The following is a 24,660-nucleotide window of genomic DNA, read 5'->3' as shown; positions in this document are numbered from 1 at the left end:
AAAATTGAGGAGTGCAGATGCTGCAGCCTGTTCATCTAAGAGAAAAGTGTCAAAACTGGTTTGTTTTAAAATGCCATTGAAAGTTTAAAGTAGACCAAAATAGATTAATGATACATTTGATTACACAGAGACGGTCAAATAAATTGTCTACACACGGCGATCTATGCGCTCTCATGAACTTTTACGAATTAAAGAATGAAACGCCAGTGAAAAAGGACGCCATCTAAAACCGGAAGTGTGTTTTGTCTGATTCTAAGGTTCGGAAGTGTGGGGTTCTATGGTAAGTTTCCTTATTTTGTGTGTTTTAAAGTTATATTTATATGCCGTGATATAGCTGAACAGCACTGTACTTTGGTATGCTACTTTTAAGGGTACGTAATACAATGGAAAAAGCAGATGTTTGTAACTCCCTTCTTGAATAGTGGACCTTGATAGCAGCTAGTCGTTCCTGTGAGCAATGCTAAGTGCGTATCTTGAATGTTAGCTACTAGCTAGCTAGGTATGATAGCAGGTTAACTTCTGTTACAGTAAGTTAAGGAGCTAGACATTACTAACCACAGCTACTGTTCGATTTAATCGACTGTCATGTTCTGCTACTTTAACCATCCGCCCTACATAGTGTCACTTGATTGTGGTAATAATAAATAAAGGTGATCAACGTTATCACTTCAAGTTATTGGCTAGCTAACACCAGCTGATTGCACAAAACCAAGGAGCTGGTGACACCAAGCGGACCCAATCTTTTTCCTTAATTAATTTGGGTTGCGTTACTACATTTTTAATAGGGTCGATGGAGTTTGATGTTGTGATGGGAAGGATACGTGAAATAAACAAGCCGGCTGTCATTTGTTTAAATCATGAAGATACAGTTGATATGTCAGTAAAACGTTGTGGTGAAATCGATGTCTAGAAGCAGGCGCTGAGATCAGGAATTGTAATGTGTTTTATCATGTCCACTCTAACTATAGGAAGAGATGTCAGGAGAGAGCGTGGTGAGCTCCGCGGTGCCGGCGGCTACAACACGGACCACCTCGTTCAAGGGTTCGAGTCCCAGCTCCAAATACGTCAAGCTGAACGTGGGGGGAGCGCTGTATTACACCACCATGCAGACCCTCACCAAGCAGGACACCATGCTGAAGGCCATGTTCAGTGGGAGGATGGAGGTCCTCACGGACAGCGAAGGTGAGGCTTGTTTGCATGGCATGCCTACACACACACACACACACACACAAGTGGAAAATGTGTTCCTACCGAAGTATATGAGCTTGGGGCCATATGAGCTTGGGCATCCGTGGCCTACTGGTTAGGGAATCCGACTTGTGACCGAAGGGTGGCCGGTCCCTGACTGATAGGAAAAATTGTGTGTGTGTGTGTGGGGGTGATTGAACAGCGCTCTTCCACATCATGGATGAGGTGCCCTTGAGCAAGGCACCTAACCCCCAACTGCTCCCCGGATGCCAGGATTAAGGTTGCCCACTGCTCCTGGTGTGTATGTGTGCTCCTAGTGTGCTCACTGCTCTGTCTGTGTGTGTGTGTGTGTGTGTGTGTGTTTGAATCACTACCCCCAGACGCGTAAAATTCAAATTCCTTTTATATGTAAGTATACTTGGCCAATAAACCTGATTTACATTTTACAGAGCTTGGTGCTCTACACATTTTCAAAAAATTCCTGAAGACCCAGCTCTTTAGAGAATGTCTCCTCTCATAGCACCACTTACAACAAGTCTTACTGATCCTAGCACTTACCAGCCGTCTTGAACTGACACTCAACTGTTTAAAAACAGCACTCACTGATGCACGTATTCTTACTGTACTCTATCGTTTTTAAATTGTTGAGAGAATTGTTTTAAAACTTAACTGTTACCATGTTGTTAGTTGCTTTTGTTAAAAATGCGTCAGCCAAATGTAATATAATGTAATGTAATGTAATCTTAAGTTTAAATAATGTTCAGAAGTGTCAACAACTCTGCTTATTGAAAAAAACTCATGAAACATGATTCATGTCAAAATCCACCTCTTTGTGAAGCATCATGGAGCCTGGTCTTTGCAGGGTTATATCTTATATCTAGTAACACTGCAACACAAACATAGTGTGTGTTGGAAATAGTGCATCAATACATTGTTGCAGTCTATCACAAGTGAGAAGCCAATGTTCACAAGAACCCTCTCTTGTGTGGTTCCTGCTGTCCTCTAGGCTGGATCCTCATTGACCGGTGCGGGAAGCACTTTGGGACCATTTTAAACTACCTGAGGGATGGCGTGGTGCCTTTGCCAGACAACCGGAGGGAGGTTGAGGAGCTCTTGGCCGAGGCCAAGTACTACCTGGTGCAGGGGCTGGTGGATGAATGCCAGGCTGCTTTGCAGGTATATTGCAGCAACTTCCATCAGACTTACATGATCAAGCAATCAAGTCAACACTTACAGTATCTCACAAAAGTGTACACCCCTCACATTTTATTATATCTTTTCATGGGACAACACTGAAGAAATGACACTTTGCTACAATTTAATGTAGTCAGTGTACAGCTTGTATAACGGTGTAAATTTACTGTCCCCTCAAAATAACTCAACACACAGCCATTAATGTCTAAACCACTGGCAAAAAAGTGAAAAGTGAAAATGTCCAAATTGGGCCCAGTTAGCCATTTTCTCTCCCCGGTGTCATGTTACTTGTTAGTGTTACAAGGTTTCAGATGTAAATGGGGAGCAGGTGTGTTAAATTTGGTGTTATCGCTCTCACACTCTCTCCTACTGGTCACTGGAAATTCAACATGGCACCTCATGACTAAGAACTAGGGCTGTCACTTTTGTGAAAAACTCCTGTTCGATTCTTGAGACATAATTGTTCATTGAATCGATTGTAAAATCGATTTTTCATGTCTAAAGACGTTTCAATTTTCAACACCAAATATAGGACAATCCACGAACAACTAACAGGCATTAGGACGAACGTAAAGGGGGCGCTTGAAGACGCACAATGGCGTGAAGTTTCGTGCAAAATAATTTAGGGCCTATCACTCGTATCTCTCATGTCGCACAGGTTGATCGTGTTGTCCTCAATTTTTTGGCAAAACGCCAGCATAGTTGCAGCACTGTCTCAGATTGTTTTCATGTTTTCTTTGCCCTTAGATCTTGTAAGCCCTGTTTGAGCATTAATATCTTAAAGTATTATTTCTAGCTTGCGCTAAACTTTGTAGGATGGCAGGACCATTAAAACTTTGTACTGCATGCCTATTGATTTTATATAAGGCCCTAGATTCTACATTTGGAACAAAGTGCAAAAAAGAGTTATATTCAGGGTATAACTTATAATAGAACAATTGTGCCTGCTTGATTATCAATCTGTATTTTGTCTGCAAATACAATGTTTTATATTGTTTTATATAGCAGCCGATTGAAAAAGCTGTTTCCGGTGCGTAAAATTGGTGGGAATTTTCTTTTTAGCTTTCGTAATGCTTACTGCACTTCGGAATTCTTTGTTATTTTTCTGCTTGTTCCTGAGTTTTGTTACATCTATCTTTTTCATTTGTTTAATTCGTTTAAAATTAATAGTGTACATATTTGGTTAAAATCGATTCCCTATTTTAGTTTTCGAAACTTGTGTTGGTTGGTCCAATCGATTGTGCAATCGATTTTCGAACGTAAAGTGACAGCCCTACTAAGAACACTTTGAGGATCTGGAAAAAGAATTGTTGCTCTACATAAAGATGGCCCAGGCTATAAGAAGATTGCCAACACCCTGAAACTGAGCTTTAGCACGGTGGCCAAGACCATACAGCGGTTTAACAGGACAGGTTCCACTCAGAACAGGCTTCACCATGGTTGACCAAAGAAGTTGAGTGCACGTGTTCAGTGTCATATCCAGAAGTTGTTTTTGGAAAATAGACGTATGAGTGCTGCCAGCATTGCTGTAGAGGTTGAAGGGGTGGGGGGTCAGCCTGTCAGTGCTCAGACCATACGCCGCACACTGCATCAAATTGGTCTGCATGGCTATCGTCCCAGAAGGAAGCCTCTTCTAAAGATGATGCACAAGAAATTCCACAAACAGTTTGCTGAAGACAAGCAGACTAAGGACATGGATTACTGGGACCATGGTCTGATGAGACCAAGATAAACTTATTTGGTTCAGATGGTGTCAAGCGTGTGTGGCAGCAACCAGGTGAGGAGTACAAAGACAAGTGTGTCTTGCCTAGAGTCAAGCATGGTGGTGGGAGTGTGATGGTGTGGGGCTGCATGAGTGCTACCGGCAGTGGGGAGCTACAGTTCATTGAGGGAACCATGAATGCCAACATGTACTGTGACATACTGAAGCAGAGCATGATTCCCTCCCTTCGGAAACTGGGCTGCAGGGCAGTATTCCAACATGATGACGACCCCAAACACACCTCCAAGACGACCACTGCCTTGCTGAAGAAGCTGAGGGTAAAGGTGATGGACTGGCCAAGCATGTCTCCAGACCTAAACCCTATAGAGCATCTGTGGAGCATCCTCAAACGGAAGGACATCTCTGTGATGTCATGGAGGAGTGGAAGAGGATTCCAGTGGCATCCTGTGAAGCTCTGGTGAACTCCATGCCCAAGAGGGTTAAGGCAGTGTTGGAAAATAATGGGGGCCACACAAAATATTGACACTTGGACATTTTCACTTAGGGTTGTACTCACTTATGTTGCCAGCGGTTTAGATATTAATGGCTGTGTGTTGAGTTATTTTGAAGGGACAATGAAAATATATAATACAATATTTGCAGAAATATGAGGGGTGTACACACTTTTTATTTGTGAGATACTGTACATGACCAGCAAGTGAATTTAAAATTCACTCTTTGCAGTGGAACAGTTTAAGCAATGTGATGCTATGTGTCATCTTTAATGACGTTATGAAATAACACAATTCCTTCTTCTAGAACAAAGATGCATATGAACCTTTCTGCAAAGTCCCGCTGGTGACATCGTCTAAGGAGGAACAGAGACTCATTGCCACCTCAAATAAGGTAGGTGGAGAATGCCATGGTTGAAATTTGACCGACAACAGAATCTGTTTCTCACACCTCCCTGATTTCCTTGGAAACAGTTTATGAACTCATTAGCCCTTCGGCAAGGGAGTTTTGATAAATTCTGGATGAATGCAGTCATCAACAATGTAAGATTCTAAAATTCCATGCTGTATCCAACGGACCGAGACATTCTTTAGAACATTCATTCCATATTTTCACACTAGTGTGATGGTACCTGCTGAAGTGCACTCAATAGAGATTGCTAAAACACGTGACCAAGATTATAGGTACGTTTGGCAGTTTACATTGGTTTACATGGGCATGGATTGCCGCGGATCCCCAAAATGCTTTGCGTTCACCAATGGGAAAATGCCATAATGACGACACCTTCTCAATCTCTATACATTTCTATTTAGGTGTCACCCATCCACATTACATACAGTTCTGTCCAGTTTTTAGCCCTCAATGCTCCATACAGTTGTTGTGCTCATTGCACTTGTTTGTTCACAGCCGACCGTGAAGCTGTTATACAACAGGAGCAACAACAAATACTCCTATACCAGGTAATAATAATTCTTTGACAACCACAAGTACATCTTCAAGAAGAAGAAATCAAGAAATCCGGTGTGATATTGACCTAAAGTGTGTTGAAACATGATGCCTCCCTAAATTCTCCTTTAACTAGAGGGTCATAGTATCCGTTAAGCAGTTTGTGAGGAATTGCTTTTGCGTACTGCCAACTGCCATGCAGAGTTGTTATGTTGCCATGTGCATCTGTAGAGGAGGGGCCATGTTGATTTTTTTTAATTGACTGCTCCTGTCACCTTCACAGCAATTCTGATGACAACATGCTGAAGAACATTGAGCTGTTTGATAAGCTCTCTCTGAGATTCAATGGACGTGTCCTGTTCATCAAAGATGTGATCGGGGACGAGATCTGCTGTTGGTCATTCTACGGGCAGGGCCGCAAAATCGCAGAGGTGTGCTGCACCTCTATTGTCTACGCCACAGAGAAGAAACAGACAAAGGTAACATTAACTCAAACCGTTTCCTGTGGTCAGAATTATTTCCGTCCAGTGTATGTTTCTGCATGTGTTTGTAGAAGTCTGTGAGGTCTCTGTGTGTGTGTGTGCTGCAGAGACAGCTGAGTGATAACAAATGCACTGTGCTCTTCTGTGAGCAATAAAACTGACATTTTAAAAATCCAACAATAAATAAGTGTGCTCACAGAGCATAAAACATCTGATCTCAAGCTGCTATCTAGACCTTTTCCCCCTTGCTCTGTGTATGTTTCCTTCGCGTGTGTGTGTAGGTGGAGTTCCCAGAGGCACGTATCTACGAGGAGACGCTCAACATCCTCCTGTACGAGTCGCAGGACGGCCGCGGGCCGGACAACGCCCTTCTGGAGGCCACAGGGGGCGCTGCCGGCCGCTCCCACCACCTGGACGAGGACGAGGAGCGCGAGCGTATCGAGAGGGTGCGGCGCATCCACATCAAACGGCCCGACGACCGCACGCACCACCACCAGTGACCTCTCGCTTTCTCCTCTCCTCCGTCGGTGACCTTTGGTCCCTGTGATTCCGTCTACACCCTCTCTCTCACTTCCTCTGCGGCTGTGCCTTAGAACCACCAGCTCTTCTGCCCCCCTTCCTCCTTGTCCTGCCTCTCTCTCTCTCTCTCTCTCTCTCTCTCTCTCTCTCTCTCTCTCTCTCTCTCTCTCTCTCTCTCTCTCTCTCTCTCTCTCTCTCTCACACACACACACACACACACGCAGGCAGGTTTGCAATTGCCTTTTGTCCTGCAGTCAAACCTGAGGTAGCTGCAGGTCATTTAACAGATGGGGAAGCATCTAGGCCAAGGCTCTGAGGAAAGATCGCAGTTATATGTTTGCTTTTGTTTTGTTTTGTCTTCTGTTACAGTGAACAGTGATATTTTCGACTTGACAAAAGCCGACTTGACTATTTTGTTAGCAAAAACATAGGCCCCACGCAAGGACATTTTGTTATATCTAAAAAATGTTATTAGAAAGAAAATAAAGCTGCCATCCAGTGTGCAGTGACTGTGCATTAGTCATTAGACTGATAGATGGACCGATCTGATGTGCTGTCTATGGTAGGGAGAGCATTGTGCAATCTGGGTTAACCTGACATTTTACTAGATGGATTTACAGCTAGCCTCAATAACACATTGTTTACAGCTAGTCTCAATAGCATAATGGTGATTTTGGCATTGTGTTTTCATGGGGTCCAACTTTACAGGCAAACAAATTCCATTGGTTTCAGGACAGTAAAACATGAGCTAAATCGAGCTACTTTCACTGTTGTACTGTAGTGCTAAATAATTAATAGATGCAGGCTGTGGAGGGACTATGTCAAATACGTGAGTTGCTCAATAGCCTGACTATTCCATCTGTCCCGATATATAGAGTGGCTAGAGTCTTTGCGCTATTGTCTTCAGTCTAATATGTAGGTGTGCCTCAGAGCCACTTGTGCTTTCAGCGTGATTTCAATTTGATCACTTTTGCATGTTTTTGTGTTGTCTTTTATGTTTTTTTTTTTTTTTTTTTTTTGTCTGAGTGACCTAATTGTACTTGTTGTATTCGCGTGTGTGCGCATATGTTCCAACGGTTTTGTGGTTTCGAATGTATTTCTGTGAGAAGTGCTGTAGTATGCTGAAGGTGAGATGTTTCTCACCATCTCTCTTGTATGCACTGAGGTGGAGTACAGCTAGTTTTACCTCTGGAGGGAGAAAATATGTTTGTTTTTGTTGTGTGTTTTACCTTTTTTAAAGAATGATTTAAGAAGTATTATTGAAGTTCTGGTTTGTACACACTGTGGTCTTGGTCAAACCTTGTAGAACAACCAGAGTCATTAAATTAAGTATGTATGTCATGCTCATCTAAAACACATCCAAATTATGACGTGAGCGAGGCTATGAACATATCAAAGTCTGAAAAATGATTTCAATTATTGAAGATTTTCCAACTTGGATGTGCTGTGTCCACAGGCAGCTAGTGGTGGTTTGGCCTCTAGAGGGCGACGTTGTTCTGCAGAAGAGGCAGCCCAGGCTGGGAGAGCTGTAACTGGTCTCCATCCTCTAACTGCAGTCAGACGGCCCAACAGTCGTAGCACATTATTTTGTACCCCCACTATCATAATCTATGTAGGGCTGACAGATGCGGCAGGAGGACGGCCATGTAGTTAAAACCAGATCATGTTCTACATTTTGTTTAATTAATAACATTTAACCTCATCTCCCTTGAAGTCAGATTGGTAAGTGATCGTGTAGAGGTTAGAACCTGAGACATGGATGGGGAGGTGAGGTGTATGTGTGTGTGTGGAGGGGTATGAGGTGTCAGTTTGATCTGGGGATGATGGAGTAATGGATCTTGAGGCCGAACTGTAACTAGAGACGTCACTAGCAGGAAGGGTGAGTGCCCATTGAACCACCGCTGAATATTGACAGACACATGAGGAGTCGTGTCTCCTTGGTTTTATTTCTCGTTAAGAAGTATGTCCTCACATTTTAAAATGATGTTGTCTTTTTGGTTGAAAACGCTTGTTCTTTGTAGACCAGACGTGTTTGTACAGAATATGTGAACAATAAAAAAAATGTTTTGCATATATTTATACCTAATGTCCCCAATAAAGATTGTCATATTCCTTTTATTGTTGTATGCAGCATTCATCTGTTTAGTATAAAAGCATTATATTGTACATATATCCCTATTACAATAATTACATTTTCTAACCCAGCATTTTAGGACCTGTGCTCTGAAACATTATAAAAAGGGAAGAAAATGATACATCGGTATAGCACAAATATCCAGTGAGACTTTGTAGTTGTTTCCTGGGTCTATTGGAGGCTTTGAGCATTAGAAACAAAGGAAATGGACTTGAGATTTCATAGAGGATGTCTTTTGGATCTCCTGAGCTTTCTTGGGTCACCGGGACTTGGTGCGGGTGGACACCTAATGTTGAAAAGAAAGTACAAAGAATTTTGACTGAACAGACTAGTCTTCAGTACTTGAGTTTAGACTAGTTTGAACTCTGTCAGACGTTTTGGATGTCATGTGAAACCTCAAGGTGGAATTGACATCTAGATGAAATTTAAGTCAATATGTCAAATATTTGCTTCACTTGCAATTATTGGATAACAATATTAACAAACAATAGTATTATCTCATATACTGATACAACTTTCTTTCCTTTGCCATTATCTGTTTTAATGTAAGTAATTGTTTACAGAAACTGTTACTTACCACCATTAGGTGTCCATTTTTAGCCTTGTAGCACATGGGTTCTGGGCCAGTGCTGAAGTCTACAAACCCCTCTTTACCTGCCTGGAGGTCAAACTTGATGCTACAAGGAGACGACCAAATCATTGAGGAAATTCAGTTAGCGTGTGACTACATTCTGGGAATCAGAAGCGCAGATCATCAGCATACACTAACCTTCCCTGCTGGACTTTGATGGCATCTTGCTTGTTTGCGATCACGCTTAGTTTGGTCAGTGCCTCAAACAGGTGATCACACTGCATAATTAGGTCTCCCTGTGAGAAGAGAACAAGTAATGGTCGGACACTCAACTCACAAAGCCAGTCACACCTCAAAAAGCTTTAATTATCAGCTGGAACTAGAGCCTCTTGGGGAAGACGCAGAGTCCCATGAGACTTCATTAAAAACTCACCTTCTGTTTGGGATCCTCACAAGTAACATGGAAGATCACGATGCCATCACTCAAATTACTGACTGAAATACCTAGTCATAAAATGGACAAGAATGGTTTATATTACTAGCACGAAAATTAATCTGCATTTTTTCAGAAGTACAGTGCCTATAAGAAATATCCATCCCCCCCTTGGATATTTCAACTTTTACTGCTTTTATAACTGGTCTCTTGATCAGTTTAATTTGGCCTTTTTTAGGATAATTTACAAAAATACAATCTTTAATTTCAAAGTGAAAGCAGATTTCTACAAAGTAATTTTAATTCATCAAAAATAATGGAAAATAAGTCATTGCACAAATATCCTCTTCAATCAGCATTGAGTAGATGTACTTTTGGCTGCAATTAAAGCATGGAGTCTGCTTGGATAGGTCTCAATGCTTTTATGTATAGTCTCATTTATGTATAGTTTTTGCTGCATGCTTTGGCTTATTGTCTTGCTGGTGAGTATATCTTCTCCCAAGTTGTAGTTATCTTGCAGACTGAATCAGATCGCCATCCAGGATTTCCATATATATATATTGATGAATTAATTTTACTTTTACCTTGACAAACCTTTCAGGGCCTGCTGTCGAGAAGTATCCTCACAGCATGATGCTACCATCACCATGCTTCAAATTAGGGATGGTGCATTTTTGGTGATGTGTAGTGTTTGGTGTCCGCCAAACATAGCATGTATTCTAATGGCCAAAAAGCTCCATTTTGTTCTCATCAGACCAATGAACCTTCTTCCATTTGACCTTGGAGTCTCTCATATGTCTTTGGGTGATTTGCCACTCACCCATAGAGCTTTGACTGGTGAAGAGCTTGGGCAAAAGTTGCTTTATGCCTAGTTTCTTCCTCAGCTGCGGAAGCTTTTAACTTCTTCAGAGTTGTCATAGGTGCCTTGGTGGCCTCCCACACCATTATTCTCTCACTGAGTCTCTCAGTTTGTGGTGACGGCCTGTTCGAGGCAGATTTGCACATTTGCCATTTCCCTCACATAGATTTCACTGAACTCCAGGGGATGTTTTTGTATCCTTCCCCTCACTTAAGTCAATAACCTTTTTTTAGTGTTCTTTTGTCTTCATGGTGGAATTATAGCCAGGAATACTGATTGATCAGTGACTGGACCTTCCAGACGCAGGTGTCTTTATATTATTATACTATACAAATTCATGGCACTTAGGCGATCTACATTTCACTAATTGTGAGACTATTAGCACCAACTTGCTGGACCACTGTTGATTTAGGTCAGTTACTTAAAGGGTGGTGTGTGTGAGTATTTATGCAATCACTTATTTTGCATTATATATTTCTAATTAATTAAGTTTTGTAGTAATTTTCACTTTGACATTAAAGAGTAGCCTGGATGCCAGCCAAACTAGCCCTGCCCACAACTGTCTAGAATTGAGTATGACGACGTCAGGCTAATTAAAGAGGATTTTTGTAAATTATTGTACAAAAGGCCAAAATAAATTGACAGAGTCAATTTATTAAAGCAATAAAAGGGAAAATATCCAAGGGGGGTGAATACTTTTAGACATTGTATAAACTGTCCAAATTGTTGAATGAGTCACCAATCTAGTTCTCCTAGACACTGAAAGCCACAAAAGAAGAGAGTATATCCTGTCGAATCACCTTTTAAAGATGCATATGCCACTGTCTGCTTAACCTTGGTCTCGTCTGCAACATACGCTGCAGCCTGGGTGAAAATAAGCTGTCGCTGTCTGGGCTTGAAGCCTTTGCGATCATACTTCACCACTGGAACACTGTACTGGAGGAACGGACCATCAAAGAGGTTGGGAGGCAAGTTGTAGAGGAAGAGCAGATCATATGAAAAAGGCATACCATGACATTTACACTATCTATATTTCCAGCTCCCTCTTAGAGTATCTGATTGACTGATCAGATGCTTACCTTGACACGCTCATGGCGCACCATCTGCAAGACCCTGATGTTGATGTCGTCTTCACCTACATGTCAAACAACATGGAGCCCCATCACACCACAATCAAGGCTGAACTATTCAAGGACCATTTGAATCATGCAAATGTATAGTTTAATATTGCAGTGTACTGACTGATCCTCGTTTCCACAAAAGGATGGGCAACACTCTGTGGGTAGGAGTCTTTCTTGCCCTTGAATATGGCACTAGTGATTGACTTCAGTGTCAGCTGTGAGGAAATGGAAAATGTAGGCGCAATTTATTAACCACTGCACATCATGCTTTTTGGCTTTTTGACCCCATTTTGGATGGGGTCATTGATGGTGAATGATACAGATTTATACACTTTGGTTTTCAGTTCTTCCAATGGTCAACAAAAGTCTGTAGGCTATATGTGATAGAAGGCTCATAGTGGGAAATGGATAGATCACAATACTCATTCTGATTGTAGATCTGTACCTCTGCTTTTCTCTGTGGCGTGATGCCTCGTACGTACTTCCTGACCATGAGGCGGTAGTGCAACATCCGCAGTAACTCTGAAGTCTGAAGTTAAGAAGAGAAGGCCTTATGAAGACCAGATTTATACTGTGTTCTTGGACAGTTCTCTTTCACATATATTTATGTGTGCGTGCATGTGTGGGTGCGTGCGTGCATGCATCGCTACATTGAAGTATGTGCTTACCTCTGTGAGGACAGGTGGTGGAGTTTGCCAAGTAGTCTTGTCCAGGACTGTTTTGGGGAGGTTCTGTTTCAGTCGATTCAAGTAGTTCTGCCTCACAAATGCCAGGTACTCAGAGTTATCTGTTGTCTTTGCCTGGCCTCTAGTCATATAACCTTTAATAAACCTGAAAAATATTAGGCATGTGTATTTACTGTGGAGACAAACAGATTTAGCATGTTGATGTGACCCCCTTTGATTCTTTGGGTTATGAATTTAGAAATTAAAGTACAGAAGTAGATAGATAGGGTATGCTAATAATGCTGTGACTACACATTAACATTAGAGGTGGAAAATACTTAAATATCGTGATACTCGGTGCCTCTGTATCAATTATCAAAATTGTCATGATAATATACTGAATCGATTTTCCCCCTCATCTCAAAAACATATATTCACACATACACATAATGCCCATAATTTGTAATGTGCCACCTGAACACATCAGCAAGGCAAGTGAGAGAGGACTACTTATGCTACGGAGCTCATTTACTGAAGGGCTCGTACTTCTTGATGACTTTGACAGCCCAGGCTCTCTTCTCCCTCTCCTTTCTGGCCTGTGCTCCCCGCCAGCAGGTCTCAATCTTTGTGGCTGAAACAGACACCACTGAATGAGTTGCACGGCCAAGCACAGCTTCAAGGTAAAGTGTAAAAGTAAAGTAAAGTAATAAAGCTTTCAGATTTGAAATAAAACCTACCAGCCTCTTTCTGTTTCTTAAACTCCCCTTTCACCCTGTAACCTTTGTATTTCGCCTGGATTTTAGTTGCTGGAATGTCGACAAATTATATTAATGGGCATAATTCTTGTACAATTTGCAGACAATCTCTAAATCTTTTTCATGTGCAATACTGACCTAGATCATGTTTACAGATCTCATAGGCATCCTCTGTGGCAAATAGCGTTCTAGGATGGCGAATGAATATCTTTGTTCTGTTAAGGAGATGAAAATCATAGATTAGGAAAATGCGCTTCAAAATCTGCCAAGATAAACATGTAGCAAGTACATTTTAAACTGCTACAATAAAATTCCCTGTATTCCATGACTTTGCCCCAAAAATAATACAATTCCCTGTGTGTATGTGTGTATGTGAGAGTGTGTGTGTGTGTGTGTGTGTGTGTGTTTGCTCATGAGAATATGTATTTCACCACACACACACACCTCTAGTAGCTCTAACAGAAAACAGCTCACCTGCCCATTTTATACTCATCATGTTTGTACCCCAGATGCTTGACCAGTGTCTCCACTCCCTCCGCAGCCAGTCCCCGCCAATGGGGCCATGTGGCTGGACATAGGGGCTTGTACCTGTGGATGGATCCACTTGGCCCTCAGTTTACCATAACAACATCAGTTCAGAATCAGCAGTATAAGTATAAGTATAAGTATATATACTCGTTTGATCCCGTGAGGAAAATTTGGTCTCTGCATTTATCCCAATCTGTGAATTAGTGAAACACACCCAGCACACAGTGAACACACAGTGAAGTGAAGCACACTAATCCCGGCGCAGTGAGCTGTCTGCTACAACAGTGGCACTCGGGGAGCAGTGAGGGGTTAGGTGCCTTGCTCAAGGGCACTTCAGCCGCTTCCTACTGGTTGGGGTTCAAACCGGCAACCCTCCGGTTACAAGTCCGAAGTGCTAACCAGAAGGCCACGGCTGCCCCCAAAATCTGCCCCCAAGCATCTGAACACTGATCAGTATAAGTGCCTGAATGTGAAGTTCTTTCAGTTTCAGTGTCTTTCACCCTCACAAACACATATATTGAGCTGCTTGAGCCTTGACAGGGTTTTTACCTCTGTAAAAACACATCATATCTGCGCCTGTATGCAAACCCAGCTCGTCTGACCCTGAGGTGCTCCATCAGTCCCAGGTATTTCACCTGATGCCTCACCAGCACATCGTCAAAGTGTCCTGGAAGCCCACAAAGCACAAGCCTACATGACTCACACTTTTCTAAGAACATAATTAGGCACTGAAATTAGATTGTGAAAGAGCATTTTCTTTTAGCTGGAAGACTTAATGTTTACTTCAATTTAATGGAGGATAACATAAGCATTAATTCTATACAGTCAGTAATGGTCAGCTATTTGTCCATTCTTGTACTGGTAGAAAGGAGAGGAGAGGATGATCACCTGGCTTTTTGGAATCATTTGACTTGAGGCAGCGCACATACCAAGCCTCTTTGGCCATTAGAATCTCTGTCAGTTTCTGCAGACTGTTCTTGAACTGAGTTGCAACCTTTTGACAAAGAAAACAAAGAGAGATGGGTAAAAAAAAACACATAGTGGCATTACCTTCTATTGTTCTGCACATATAGGGCTCTTAGAGGCCCATGGAGACTCATGAGGCTGTGGGGGAGATGGAGATGCAATGAAGTGTGCCCATGGAGACTCATGAGGCTGTGGGGGAGATGGAGATGCAATGCTCATGGAGACTCACCGTCTCTGGCCGTCTCCGGATCTCCGTCTCTGTAGATGGAAAACACTGCCTGACTATGGAGTTCTTAGAGTGATGCATCACCTGCAAAGGGCACAAGTGCAACACAGACAGACACATTTGCACCGATTGGCACACACACTTATAGAACACATCACAAACACATTTTATACACACACACACACACACACACACACACACACACGCTCACAAACCGGATATTAAAGACCTGACTGTCCAGTTTACCGCTACCGCCTGTTGTATTATTCACGCTAATTCACCTCAAGGGTTAATAATTAAAGAAGCCTTTGAAACAAGTCATCTTCCTTTCACCCAGCACACTTCCCCCTTAATCCCGCCCATCAGCGCCAATAATCATACACATACCCCCTTAATCCTGCCCATCAGCGCCAATAATCATGCACATACCTCCTTAATCCCTCCCATCAGAGTCAATAATAATGCACATACCTCCTTAATGTTCCTGTACAAAAGGTCGTTGTTTTTGTCTATGAAGCCTGGAATAAACCAGAACACAGGGCCCAAGGTGAGAGCCACCCTCATTCAGAACATCGGTCTCATTCCGAGAGGCAATTCAACTCAACAGGTAGGTGGAGAGGAGTGAGAGAGATAGAGATCTTACTCACCCACAACTCAACAGGTAGGTGGAGAGGAGTGAGAGAGATAGAGATCTGACTCACCCACAACTCAACAGGTAGGTGGAGATGAGTGAGAGAGATAGAGATCTTACTCACCCACAACTCAACAGGTAGGTGGACAGGAGTGAGAGAGATAGAGATCTTACTCACCCACAACTCAACAGGTAGGTGGAGAGGAGTGAGAGAGATAGAGATCTGACTCACCCACAACGCAGTAGGTGACCTCCCCGGCGTAGTGCAGGAGACGGAAATCCCCTCGTTCCAGGGATCTCCGTGTGCTCTTGTCTGCCAGCATGTGCCTATGGGTGGTAAAAAAAAACCAACAACAACCTAACACCATGGTCAAGTATTGCATGTTTCACCGATGGATGGCAAATCAACTGGTACCAAAAGAATAAAGGCGTGAAATGGCGAGAAGTATGTTTGAGAGTGAGCTTCACTTGGTCAGAGAGGAGGACTCACGTGACAAAATGCGGGTGGTGGCCCATCTTCTCCTCCAGCTTCTCCAGGAAGGTCAGGTCAGTGGCATCCCCTGGCCTGAGGCACTCCTCATCCTGGGAGGTACCAAAGGGATAAAGGACCATTATCCAGATGTCCATTAATCATGAGGTGTGGAACCTCTGTTGAAAACAAGCAATGTTCAATTGTTCCTATTTCTATTCAGCCCATTCACTGGCCCTGTTGTTAACATTTCCATGTCATTGGGGAAATCCCATAGGTGTGATAATTGCACAGGTGATTGGAATGCATGTGCCCCTAAGAGTAGTGTGGCTGTAATTGCTTAAAGGTTTAGTATATGATTCTAATCCCATATACAGTGTTTTGTTTATTGTCAAATTCAGGGAATTTCCCCTCAGGGATCCTTTAGCTGTCAAAAACCCCAGATGATTGTACACTGTCCTGGCTCTGTAAATATGAAACAAGCATAATAGCTTGGACCAAGCTACATCCAATTCCTGCCAATCAACACGGTAGTTCATGAGCACAGAGGCGATGGGGGTAATTTGATTGGGTATTGAGCTCAAATTCCAACCTCTCTGGAAACCGAATCACAGACTGCATATTTAATGTGACACACTTCTTTTACGTTTCACTGGAGGTTACAGTAACCCCGGACATGATTTGTGAGGATCTCACCAGCACGGCGATGATGCCTCTGTGTTTCTCTTCCACCAGATCACAGATGATTTTATTATTGAAGAACTGCACTGGCTCCCACTGCGGAGAACGAGAAATGAAAGATAATAAGTTCCACTGAACTGATATTATGATGTGTATGTTGTTAATACATATTTAATATTATGCTAATACTATTATTTTTATGAAAGTTGAGTCAATGTTTGTGATCATAGTTTGTTCATATCTGCCTGTGACATAGTTATAGAAGAATAGTTACAGAAATCCATTTTGTCCCAGCTGTTCTATATATCTAAATGTGGAAGGCCCCCCTCAAAGCACATGTGGAACTCCCAGTCAGTGGGCAGTGCAGTGCAGTATGTGCAAAAGGCTTGTTACCTCGATGCCCTCCGCCTCGTACTCCTCCTGCTCTGCCTTCAGAGTCAGCTGGATAAACAGCTGCTGGAGCTTCTCATTGCAGTAGTTTATACAGAACTGCTCAAAACTAGACACGCATACATACAAACAGACACACACACACACACACACACACACACACACACACACACACATTTTGTTTGATATCTGTTTTTCTTGCTTTTTTTTTGGTTATTTTTATTTAAATACATTTTTTATTTGTTTTATTAAAATATATAGTTATACCTAATATGGAAAACCATGCAAAGTGGATAATGCATACCTGTTTACATGGAATACTTCAAAACCATAGATGTCTAGCAACCCAATCACTGTCTTTCTACTGGGATCCTGGTGATGGGAAATGCCAAATTAACATTTCCCAAAACAAGCTTCTAACATGGTAATCTAAGATTACCATCAATAACTAAGATTACCAACATAAGCCTACGCTCATTATTTTCAGCTTGTCAGAGACAAGGATATGAAGAACATAATAGTTAGTGCCGAAAGATCTCTCTATGCCTCGCAAAATAGCAAAAAGTAAATTAATGAAACATCTAAAGTGGTGCCACGCTAATCTTTTTGATTCTTGATAAAAAAAAAAAAAAAAACTATGCTGTTGTAGTGCATGTCAGCTTTGAGCTGTGAACTTGAATTAAAGAGAATAAATGGATAGAAATGCAGAAAATGTAACCAATGAATAGTAGCTTTACTGCTAACTGCGTTTCACTCTTCATCAATAACGTTTACCTTGTCAAAATGCACCATGTTACATGCAAGTTTGATACTTTTTAGGTTCTTTCAATCTCCACCACGTAGCCTACTAGTAGAATGGAATTGGTGGGTCTTCAATACTTGGTTTTCCAAGCATTTACATGAAGCACATGATATGCCGAGTTGACTGAAACGCATTCCATTCAGATAGGTGGATACCAGGCTCATAATTCACTTTTATTTGCAAAACGAAATGTGAAGCAATGTCATTGCATACTTCCATTTCCAAAGCAATGAAGGCTGCTTAAAACAACTTAACATTGTGCATATTATTGTTAATATTGTGCTATCAATATAACTCAAACAAACAAGGCTTGTAAACAAGAGCTGGCAAAAGGGCATTATGAGAACGTAAAGATCAATGCTCTTAAAGTGACAGTGCACCATTTATAAGTAAAACAGCATTTCTCCAGAAATGAATGTTTAAAAACACACAGTAATAGTCTGTAAATAATAGGCCACTCACTTAGGGCACTGAAATGGCCAGCAGGCCACCATCTTGACATGTCTTTATTAAAGGAACCGTATGTAAGAAATGTATTTCAATTAATCATAAAATGGCCCTGATATGTTATAGACATTAAGAAATCATGTTCATTTCAAATACTTATATCACTGACAACAGTAGTCTGGCCAGGATATTGTCATTTAAAAAGTGAAGTTGCAGCCCTCAACTGATGTTGATGTTGTCATGTTGTGTTTTGGCCTGATGCGCCACCGTCCACCTATCTACTTATCACAAAGTCAGTAGTGTTTCGGCATCCGGGTTGCCAGCTCTGCCAGTCAGAGGGGAGGGGAAGGGGATACAGCGCTCTGCAGTAATTTGAAAGTGATTGTAGTACCAGCTTTGGCCACAATCTTACATACGGTTCCTTCAAGCTTTGATTTACAATATAGTAGGCTCTCCATTGATTTTAATGAGCAGGCCTTAAAGTTACAGTATTTCTATCACAATGTACCAGACTTTGCCTGACCTTTTGTCGGTTTTTAACAAAATTCTGACTATTGTTGGATTGGATCATGAACACTGTGCCTAGTGCATTCTACTGTTGTTAGCCTTAAGCCTAGCTCAGTCATTATGCTATACCACATCTCCCTCCATTGGAAGAGCGATGAGCTGCATTGAGCATAATAAACTGCATTTAGAATGGCAAATCCATATTTCTAGATATTTTGGTGAAAGTAACTTAAAAGTAATTCAATGGTAGTGTTACAATTCAGAGACAGTAATATTATAATGTAACAAATTACTTTGAAATGACAGTAATTAGTAATACATAATACATTACGATTTTGAAGTAACTTGCCCAACACTGGTCATATAAAACTAGGTTGAACGACAGGCGAGGCCTCCAAACCTGATTCTCCAGAGAGTGGTTGATGCGATTTACCAACCAGTTGAATGTGCGTCCATAAATGGCCTTGGCCAAGGCATCCCTGGCATAGATGGCATGGTCAACAGTGAAAGGACTCAACACCTGCAGATTAGCATTGAAGGACACAACAGATGATCTCTCAATATGATCATTAAAATCATTATTAGAAAAAACAGAATCAGAAATGTTGAATTTAAACTTAAAACTGCAGACCAGATGGCAGAATGCACCTTGACACACACACAGATCCTGGGTCAGCTGATATCTACTATCCAGGAACATTCAAGCTGTCCCAGACCCACTTGCACTATAGGGAATCTCTGCCCCTTAAAGCCTGAGAACTCCATGAGAACTCCACAAGAGGAGTCTACAAAACTGTCAAGTCTCCTGAATGGGCTGCATTCTGAGCTATTCCAAAGCCCTGAATTCTGACCTTCTCGCATAATGTATGTGATGTGTATGTGACTCACATAATGTAAAGTAAGAGAGGGCAGTGGCATGTCACCTAGGAAAGACTTACCTCATCGGTTTTGGCTTCAATCTTCCTGTAAGTTAATGCCTCCTGTAGAACCTGAACATTAACACTAAGCAGCTATAGGGGGTGGTGTGGGGTGGTTTGGGGGGAAGGACAAAAAGACGGGGTCAGCTCATTTACACCATAAAAACAACTTTAAAAAACAACATAATAAACTCATAGAGTAGAAACAATAATCACCTTTGACACCCAGCGTAACTCTGCATGCCCAAATAAGGTGGCAGAACCTTTGCTGTCTCTTTCAAAGTGGACATTGCCCAGATGAAGGACACTGGCAATGATCCCAAATAGATGCTGAGAGAGATGGACAGGTGTGAAAGGAGATATGTGAGGGGAATTTCATTTACACAAAGTCTACAGTTTATGATGGCTCCCCACCATTCTAGTGTCCAGCTACAAATGAAAAAAATACCCTAACAAGACAGTAATAATGATCTATACACACCAGTTACAGAATAGTTGCAGAACATACAGCGTACATGCATATGTAACACAGTGCTTTTGTATGCTGGTGGGGGTAGCGTTGAACCTGGGCAAGCATGCAGTAGCCTGAAAAATTGTGGGTTCAATTCCTGGCTTCCACCGTTGAGCTCTTGAGGAAGGCACTTAACCCCAAGTTGCTCTGGGGACAATATAGTCCCTTGCAATAGAATTGACATACATACTGTATGTAAGTCACTTTGGATGAAAAGTGTCTGCTAAATGAATACATGTAAATGTATGTACAGAGGAACCATATGCCATGAGAAATGTTTTACTAAACCCAATTCCAAAAAAGTTAGGATGTTGTGTAAAATGTTATGTTGTGTAAAATGTCAATGAAAACATTTACAAATCATGTAAACCCTAATTAAAAATAAAAATCTCATATCAGTTGTTGAAACAGAAACATTCTACTGTTATTTTAGAAAATACATATGATTTTGTCATTTTGAATTTGATGCCACTAATTTAGAATTGTATGTATCCTTACTTCAATGTCACCCTTGTCAAAGTCAACAACAGAGAGGGCATTTCTCATCGTCTTCCAGTCATTCTTGTCATTGATGGAGCTCACGGTAGAGCATTCACCCTATGAACCAAAGCCAGTCATGTTCATTTATGGACAAAAAGGGACATTTTCACTTCAGGTTACCAACACAGCATAATCCTATGGAAATATACAGCACATCCTCACACCTGCGCCAGGTACTTGTAATGTTGGACGTTTTTCTCCAAACCCAGCTGCCGCAGTATGTCTTCCTCACCACTCTCGATCAGCTGGTAGAAAACATGGAAGTTTCTCTCGCCGTGGTTCTGATGGACTACCCTGGACTTCTCCAGGAGGTAGCTGAGTATGTGACCTCCAACTGCATCCCCCTACGTGAGAAGAGGCCCATCATCCCACAGTCACAACAAATTAGACAAATGAACCAGAGGAGCAGCTACAAATCCTCAACAAATCTTCATACTAAGGCTTTTAACCTGCCCTACCTGAGCGTTAAACTGGATATCCATGTACTTCCCAAAACGGCTGGAGTTGTCATTCTTCAATGTTTTGGCATTTCCAAAAGCCTGTGATGGTGAAATGAGAGTTCAGACGAAACTTTGGGTAAGAAGACTAGAAGATGGTATTGAGAAGACTCTATCTATAAACAGGTGATAGGAACGCATACACTATGCCTTTGTTTGCAACTGTGTGTGTAATAAAAAGAGAGATTCTGTGTGTGTGTGTGAGAGAGAGAGAGAGAGAGGGAGAGAGAGAGAGAGAGAGTATTTATCTACATGCATATGAATGTGGCACTCTTCTTTACAACAGGCCTACAGACCTCTAGCACAGGGTTAGACATGAGCATCCTATCCCGCACTGTGTCCAGGATGGCCAGGCTGGGGCAGCTGACCGCGTAATACTGCAAGATCTTCTTGGAGGCCTCGGTCTTGCCCGCTCCACTCTCCCCTGAGATGAGGATGAAGTGGTTGTTGGCCTCCGAGAGCATGGTGTGGTAGGCATTGTCTGCCAGCGCATAACTTTGGACCGCAGAGCAAAAGGTTTTTAATGGAAGTTAGGAATGCGGTAGAACAGATGAAACAGACAGGCAGAAAATTACACAATTTCACACATGTGCATGCAAATAAATGCCTAAACACAAAAGCAACACACACACACACACACACACACACACACACACACACACACACACATTTGTCATGTTAATTTGAATTCTATTCTGCAGTGCCCGGTTGATTGTCACGGCCCAAGAGCTGACGTCGAAACTGAACTCTTCTGTGGAACATTGTCAGATAACTCTTTCCATAATCCGATCAGATTATAATTACTCCTAAATTACACCTTTGAAAATAGAGCCGAGTTTATTTCTTTGTTTCGTGGACGGTGGCCTGGCCTCTGGCTCTTTTCTCTCTCAGTGTTTCATTTACTGGTTTGCTATTGTTACAAACAAGAATTAATGTGGAGACTATTCTATCATGCTCTTGACATCCGCTTCAACTCCTGACATAACATAAATATTTACCTTGGTTTTTCACCCTATATTATCCAATTTAATTTTGACACCACATCTTAATTTTCTTTTTCATGTGCATTCTTTACTTACAACATCAACAATCTTTATATCCCCTTTTTGGATTTTTACACACATAATAATAACAGATATAACAATAATTGAATTTATATTACTATAAGACGTATCGAGATGAATGTATACACCAAACACTAACCAAGTAAAAACTGATACTAACATGTGAGGGGGTAACTCAAAGAAGTTGACCCCCATGTAGATCTCCATCTGCTTCTTGTTGTAGATGTCCAGGTCTTTATAGGGGTTCACCGAGACCAACAGGGTCCCTATGTATGTCTGCAGGGAAAGGATGATTTAGTCCAAAACATTTCGTCCAGTTCACATGAGTGTTTTTTTTCAGGGTGAAGCGTTTTTTTTCTGATGGCATATGGCAACTTCTGAAGGCATCATAGAATGTTATGCTTTTGCTGATAAAGACAATTGGTATAGGTACATCATATTGTTTATGTTCCAGTTCCTTGGTAAGAACTGATGTTGTTCATAAGCCATGAAGCCATGAACTAGGACTCACATAAATGAGGTCTTCAGAGAATCTTTTCTTCAGGTTGTCCAGGAAAGCTGTCTCACTGGTGTAAGCATCCAACAGCACAAAGTCCTGAATGCCAACCCGGTCTCGAGCTATCAAAGCCCCTTCCAGATCCAACTTTCGGTTCTGATGTCAATCATAGGAAAGAATGAATGATTTTGGGTTAAAAATATTTTTTGTTAATTAACAATATTAATATAAACAAAACAATCTCCAGAATTCTATTGCAGTGAAAGGGAATTGGGCAAGGATTGCTATTGTGCTTCCATCCTATTTTGGCCTACATTGCACCACGATAAAAGCTTCTAAACAGAACACATGTTGTTATGGCGATATTTTACAAAGTGGGAGGTGGAAACCCAGTTGGACTATGTTCTGTTTTTCACTCCATTCTACAAAATCAGCTTGCTTTTTCTTAATTTTTTTTAAACGTGGTTCATACCTGCCATCAGAATTCCCAGAAATGAGTTACAGCACATTTCTATTCTATCTCATCTCATATACACATTGCAAATATATATTCCTTAATGCAATTTCAATTCTAATAGCCTATATGTACCGATGTTCTTTCAAGTAGTTTGCCATCTTAAACAAAGATCAACTAAATCAACAGCATAATCTCCTTTTGCGGTTGAACATAAGTGCTGGATTATCCTTCAGGCTTACTCTATGCATGCCAGTCCTGTGTAAGGAGATATCATCGTAAATGGGCAGGCCCTCCTCAAGTTTTTGATTGACACTCACCGACTTCTAAGAGCTTGTTTAAAGAACAGCCACTTGTTACTGGTGATATGCCCTAGAAAGCATATCAAATATCATTCTATTCACTGCACGTTAAACACAGAGAGTTGTAGCGCACCTTCATGGAGGCAAGCCACAGTTAAGATTTGTGCAAGTTGCCTGTAATTCCACCTTTATTGCAATATTGTTTAGAGAGTCAAGCAAGTTAGCATCATTTGAATTACAGTTATAAGACAGGCTTCTTTAGAAGTCGTAAAACATGTGGGTGTTGTCTTTGTATTACTGTTGTTTGGGTTTTCTACTTGTTCTTGTTGACTATTGTTGTATGTATCCTTTCTGCAAAGAAAGGTTTCTCTAACGATGGCTACAGTGAGGGTTCTGGTGGGAACAAACCATTCATCAATGTTTATGCTTTATGGAGCCACTGAGAGCTACGTGAGTGGGGCTTGATGTATCGACACACAAAAAAAACTGTTGTACATTTCAAGTACAGCGGACTGTGAAATATTTTGGCAAAACTGGTTCAATCTGGTCGTGTGAATGTCTTTTTTTTCCAGTTCTTGAATTTGTATCTTCTTTGTGTTTCTTTGAAGGGCAGAAACTAATTTATTATGAACTTTAAATGTAAAAAAAAACTCCAGAGATAATCCATTGAATCTAATTGACTCAAGCTCCAAAGTTCTCCACCTCCACCCCCACCCCCCCTCTTCCCCCCATAACCCTCGTTACCCCCTACAAAAAACTTTTTCTTTTTTTTGTCCTGTAAATTCCAAAGAAAGGGAACAAAAAGGGGTGCTTTTAAAATGCAGTCTACATTCCATTACATATATTCTCTCTGCATATGCTTTCAGTAATTATTCATTGCAAAACATTTAACGTCACAGTGAATTTCACACTGGCCGGTCTAAACACAATGGAGGAGATTTGGCCTATTTGGGTTGAAGGGGGACCATGGTTGGATTGGAAGAGGGTTGAGGGTGAGTGTGGAGGGGAGGGGGGCAAAGGATTGGGGAGGGAGAAGGGGGGGTGCATTTGTCTCATCTGAGAAGATCTGGGGCCTTCTTGAGACAACAGCGCCGACTAAATAGTGCTGTAACGGTCCATGCCCCACTGCTCACAGTGACACTCATTTAGTG

The 24,660-nt window shown here is 41.6% G+C and overlaps 2 protein-coding genes across 4 annotated transcripts in view; one reads left to right on the top strand and one right to left on the bottom strand.

Moving 5' to 3' along the window:
• The first annotated feature begins 214 nt into the window (after positions 1–214).
• On the top strand, positions 215–8,659 carry kctd10 (potassium channel tetramerization domain containing 10). Of its 2 annotated transcripts, none has more exons than XM_048242735.1 (7): positions 215–280; positions 969–1,182; positions 2,195–2,364; positions 4,904–4,990; positions 5,504–5,556; positions 5,826–6,021; positions 6,306–8,659. In XM_048242735.1, exons 1-7 carry the CDS (start codon positions 278–280, stop codon positions 6,522–6,524), a joined length of 942 nt encoding a protein of 313 aa, XP_048098692.1. In that variant the 5' UTR covers positions 215–277; the 3' UTR covers positions 6,525–8,659. The 2 variants fall into 2 exon arrangements, with proteins under 2 accessions (XP_048098692.1, XP_048098691.1); XM_048242734.1 differs by lacking the exon at positions 215–280 and adding an exon at positions 342–371.
• The window catches only part of myo1ha (myosin IHa), a 30,024-nt gene continuing 14,002 nt past the window's right edge, over positions 8,639–24,660 (bottom strand). Inside the window, exons 4-34 of one of the 2 annotated variants that reach the window (XM_048242729.1) lie at positions 22,769–22,909; positions 22,418–22,533; positions 21,490–21,688; positions 21,155–21,235; positions 20,861–21,040; positions 20,655–20,753; positions 19,862–19,975; positions 19,667–19,738; positions 19,129–19,248; positions 17,277–17,344; positions 16,976–17,081; positions 16,598–16,678; positions 15,923–16,014; positions 15,665–15,759; positions 15,273–15,319; positions 14,805–14,885; positions 14,498–14,603; positions 14,159–14,276; positions 13,556–13,669; positions 13,220–13,296; positions 13,064–13,132; positions 12,873–12,957; positions 12,330–12,492; positions 12,107–12,190; positions 11,783–11,876; positions 11,620–11,675; positions 11,341–11,476; positions 9,682–9,752; positions 9,447–9,544; positions 9,255–9,354; positions 8,639–8,963 (exon numbers count right to left, since the gene is read on the bottom strand). In XM_048242729.1, coding sequence (XP_048098686.1) covers positions 8,937–8,963; positions 9,255–9,354; positions 9,447–9,544; positions 9,682–9,752; positions 11,341–11,476; positions 11,620–11,675; positions 11,783–11,876; positions 12,107–12,190; positions 12,330–12,492; positions 12,873–12,957; positions 13,064–13,132; positions 13,220–13,296; positions 13,556–13,669; positions 14,159–14,276; positions 14,498–14,603; positions 14,805–14,885; positions 15,273–15,319; positions 15,665–15,759; positions 15,923–16,014; positions 16,598–16,678; positions 16,976–17,081; positions 17,277–17,344; positions 19,129–19,248; positions 19,667–19,738; positions 19,862–19,975; positions 20,655–20,753; positions 20,861–21,040; positions 21,155–21,235; positions 21,490–21,688; positions 22,418–22,533; positions 22,769–22,909 — 3,090 coding nt within the window. In that variant the 3' untranslated portion in view covers positions 8,639–8,936. Of the gene's footprint in view, positions 8,964–9,254; positions 9,355–9,446; positions 9,545–9,681; positions 9,753–11,340; positions 11,477–11,619; positions 11,676–11,782; positions 11,877–12,106; positions 12,191–12,329; positions 12,493–12,872; positions 12,958–13,063; positions 13,133–13,219; positions 13,297–13,555; positions 13,670–14,158; positions 14,277–14,497; positions 14,604–14,804; positions 14,886–15,272; positions 15,320–15,664; positions 15,760–15,922; positions 16,015–16,597; positions 16,679–16,975; positions 17,082–17,276; positions 17,345–19,128; positions 19,249–19,666; positions 19,739–19,861; positions 19,976–20,654; positions 20,754–20,860; positions 21,041–21,154; positions 21,236–21,489; positions 21,689–22,417; positions 22,534–22,768; positions 22,910–24,660 lie in introns of those variants that run through there. The other variant, XM_048242730.1, reaches the window with a different exon arrangement.

This window comes from Alosa alosa, chromosome 5 (assembly GCF_017589495.1).
Source record: "Alosa alosa isolate M-15738 ecotype Scorff River chromosome 5, AALO_Geno_1.1, whole genome shotgun sequence".
Classification (NCBI taxonomy): Eukaryota; Metazoa; Chordata; class Actinopteri; order Clupeiformes; family Clupeidae; genus Alosa; species Alosa alosa.
Note: the sequence above shows the minus strand (reverse complement) of the source record. Positions and strands in the feature narration are given on the sequence as shown.

Bases quoted from the DNA above. Each gene is read 5' to 3' on its own strand.
- kctd10 (XM_048242734.1), top strand. The intron at 2,365-4,903 runs GTATATTGCAGC...TCCTTCTTCTAG, and splicing joins AATGCCAGGCTGCTTTGCAG to AACAAAGATGCATATGAACC. The intron at 5,557-5,825 runs GTAATAATAATT...TCACCTTCACAG, and splicing joins AACAAATACTCCTATACCAG to CAATTCTGATGACAACATGC.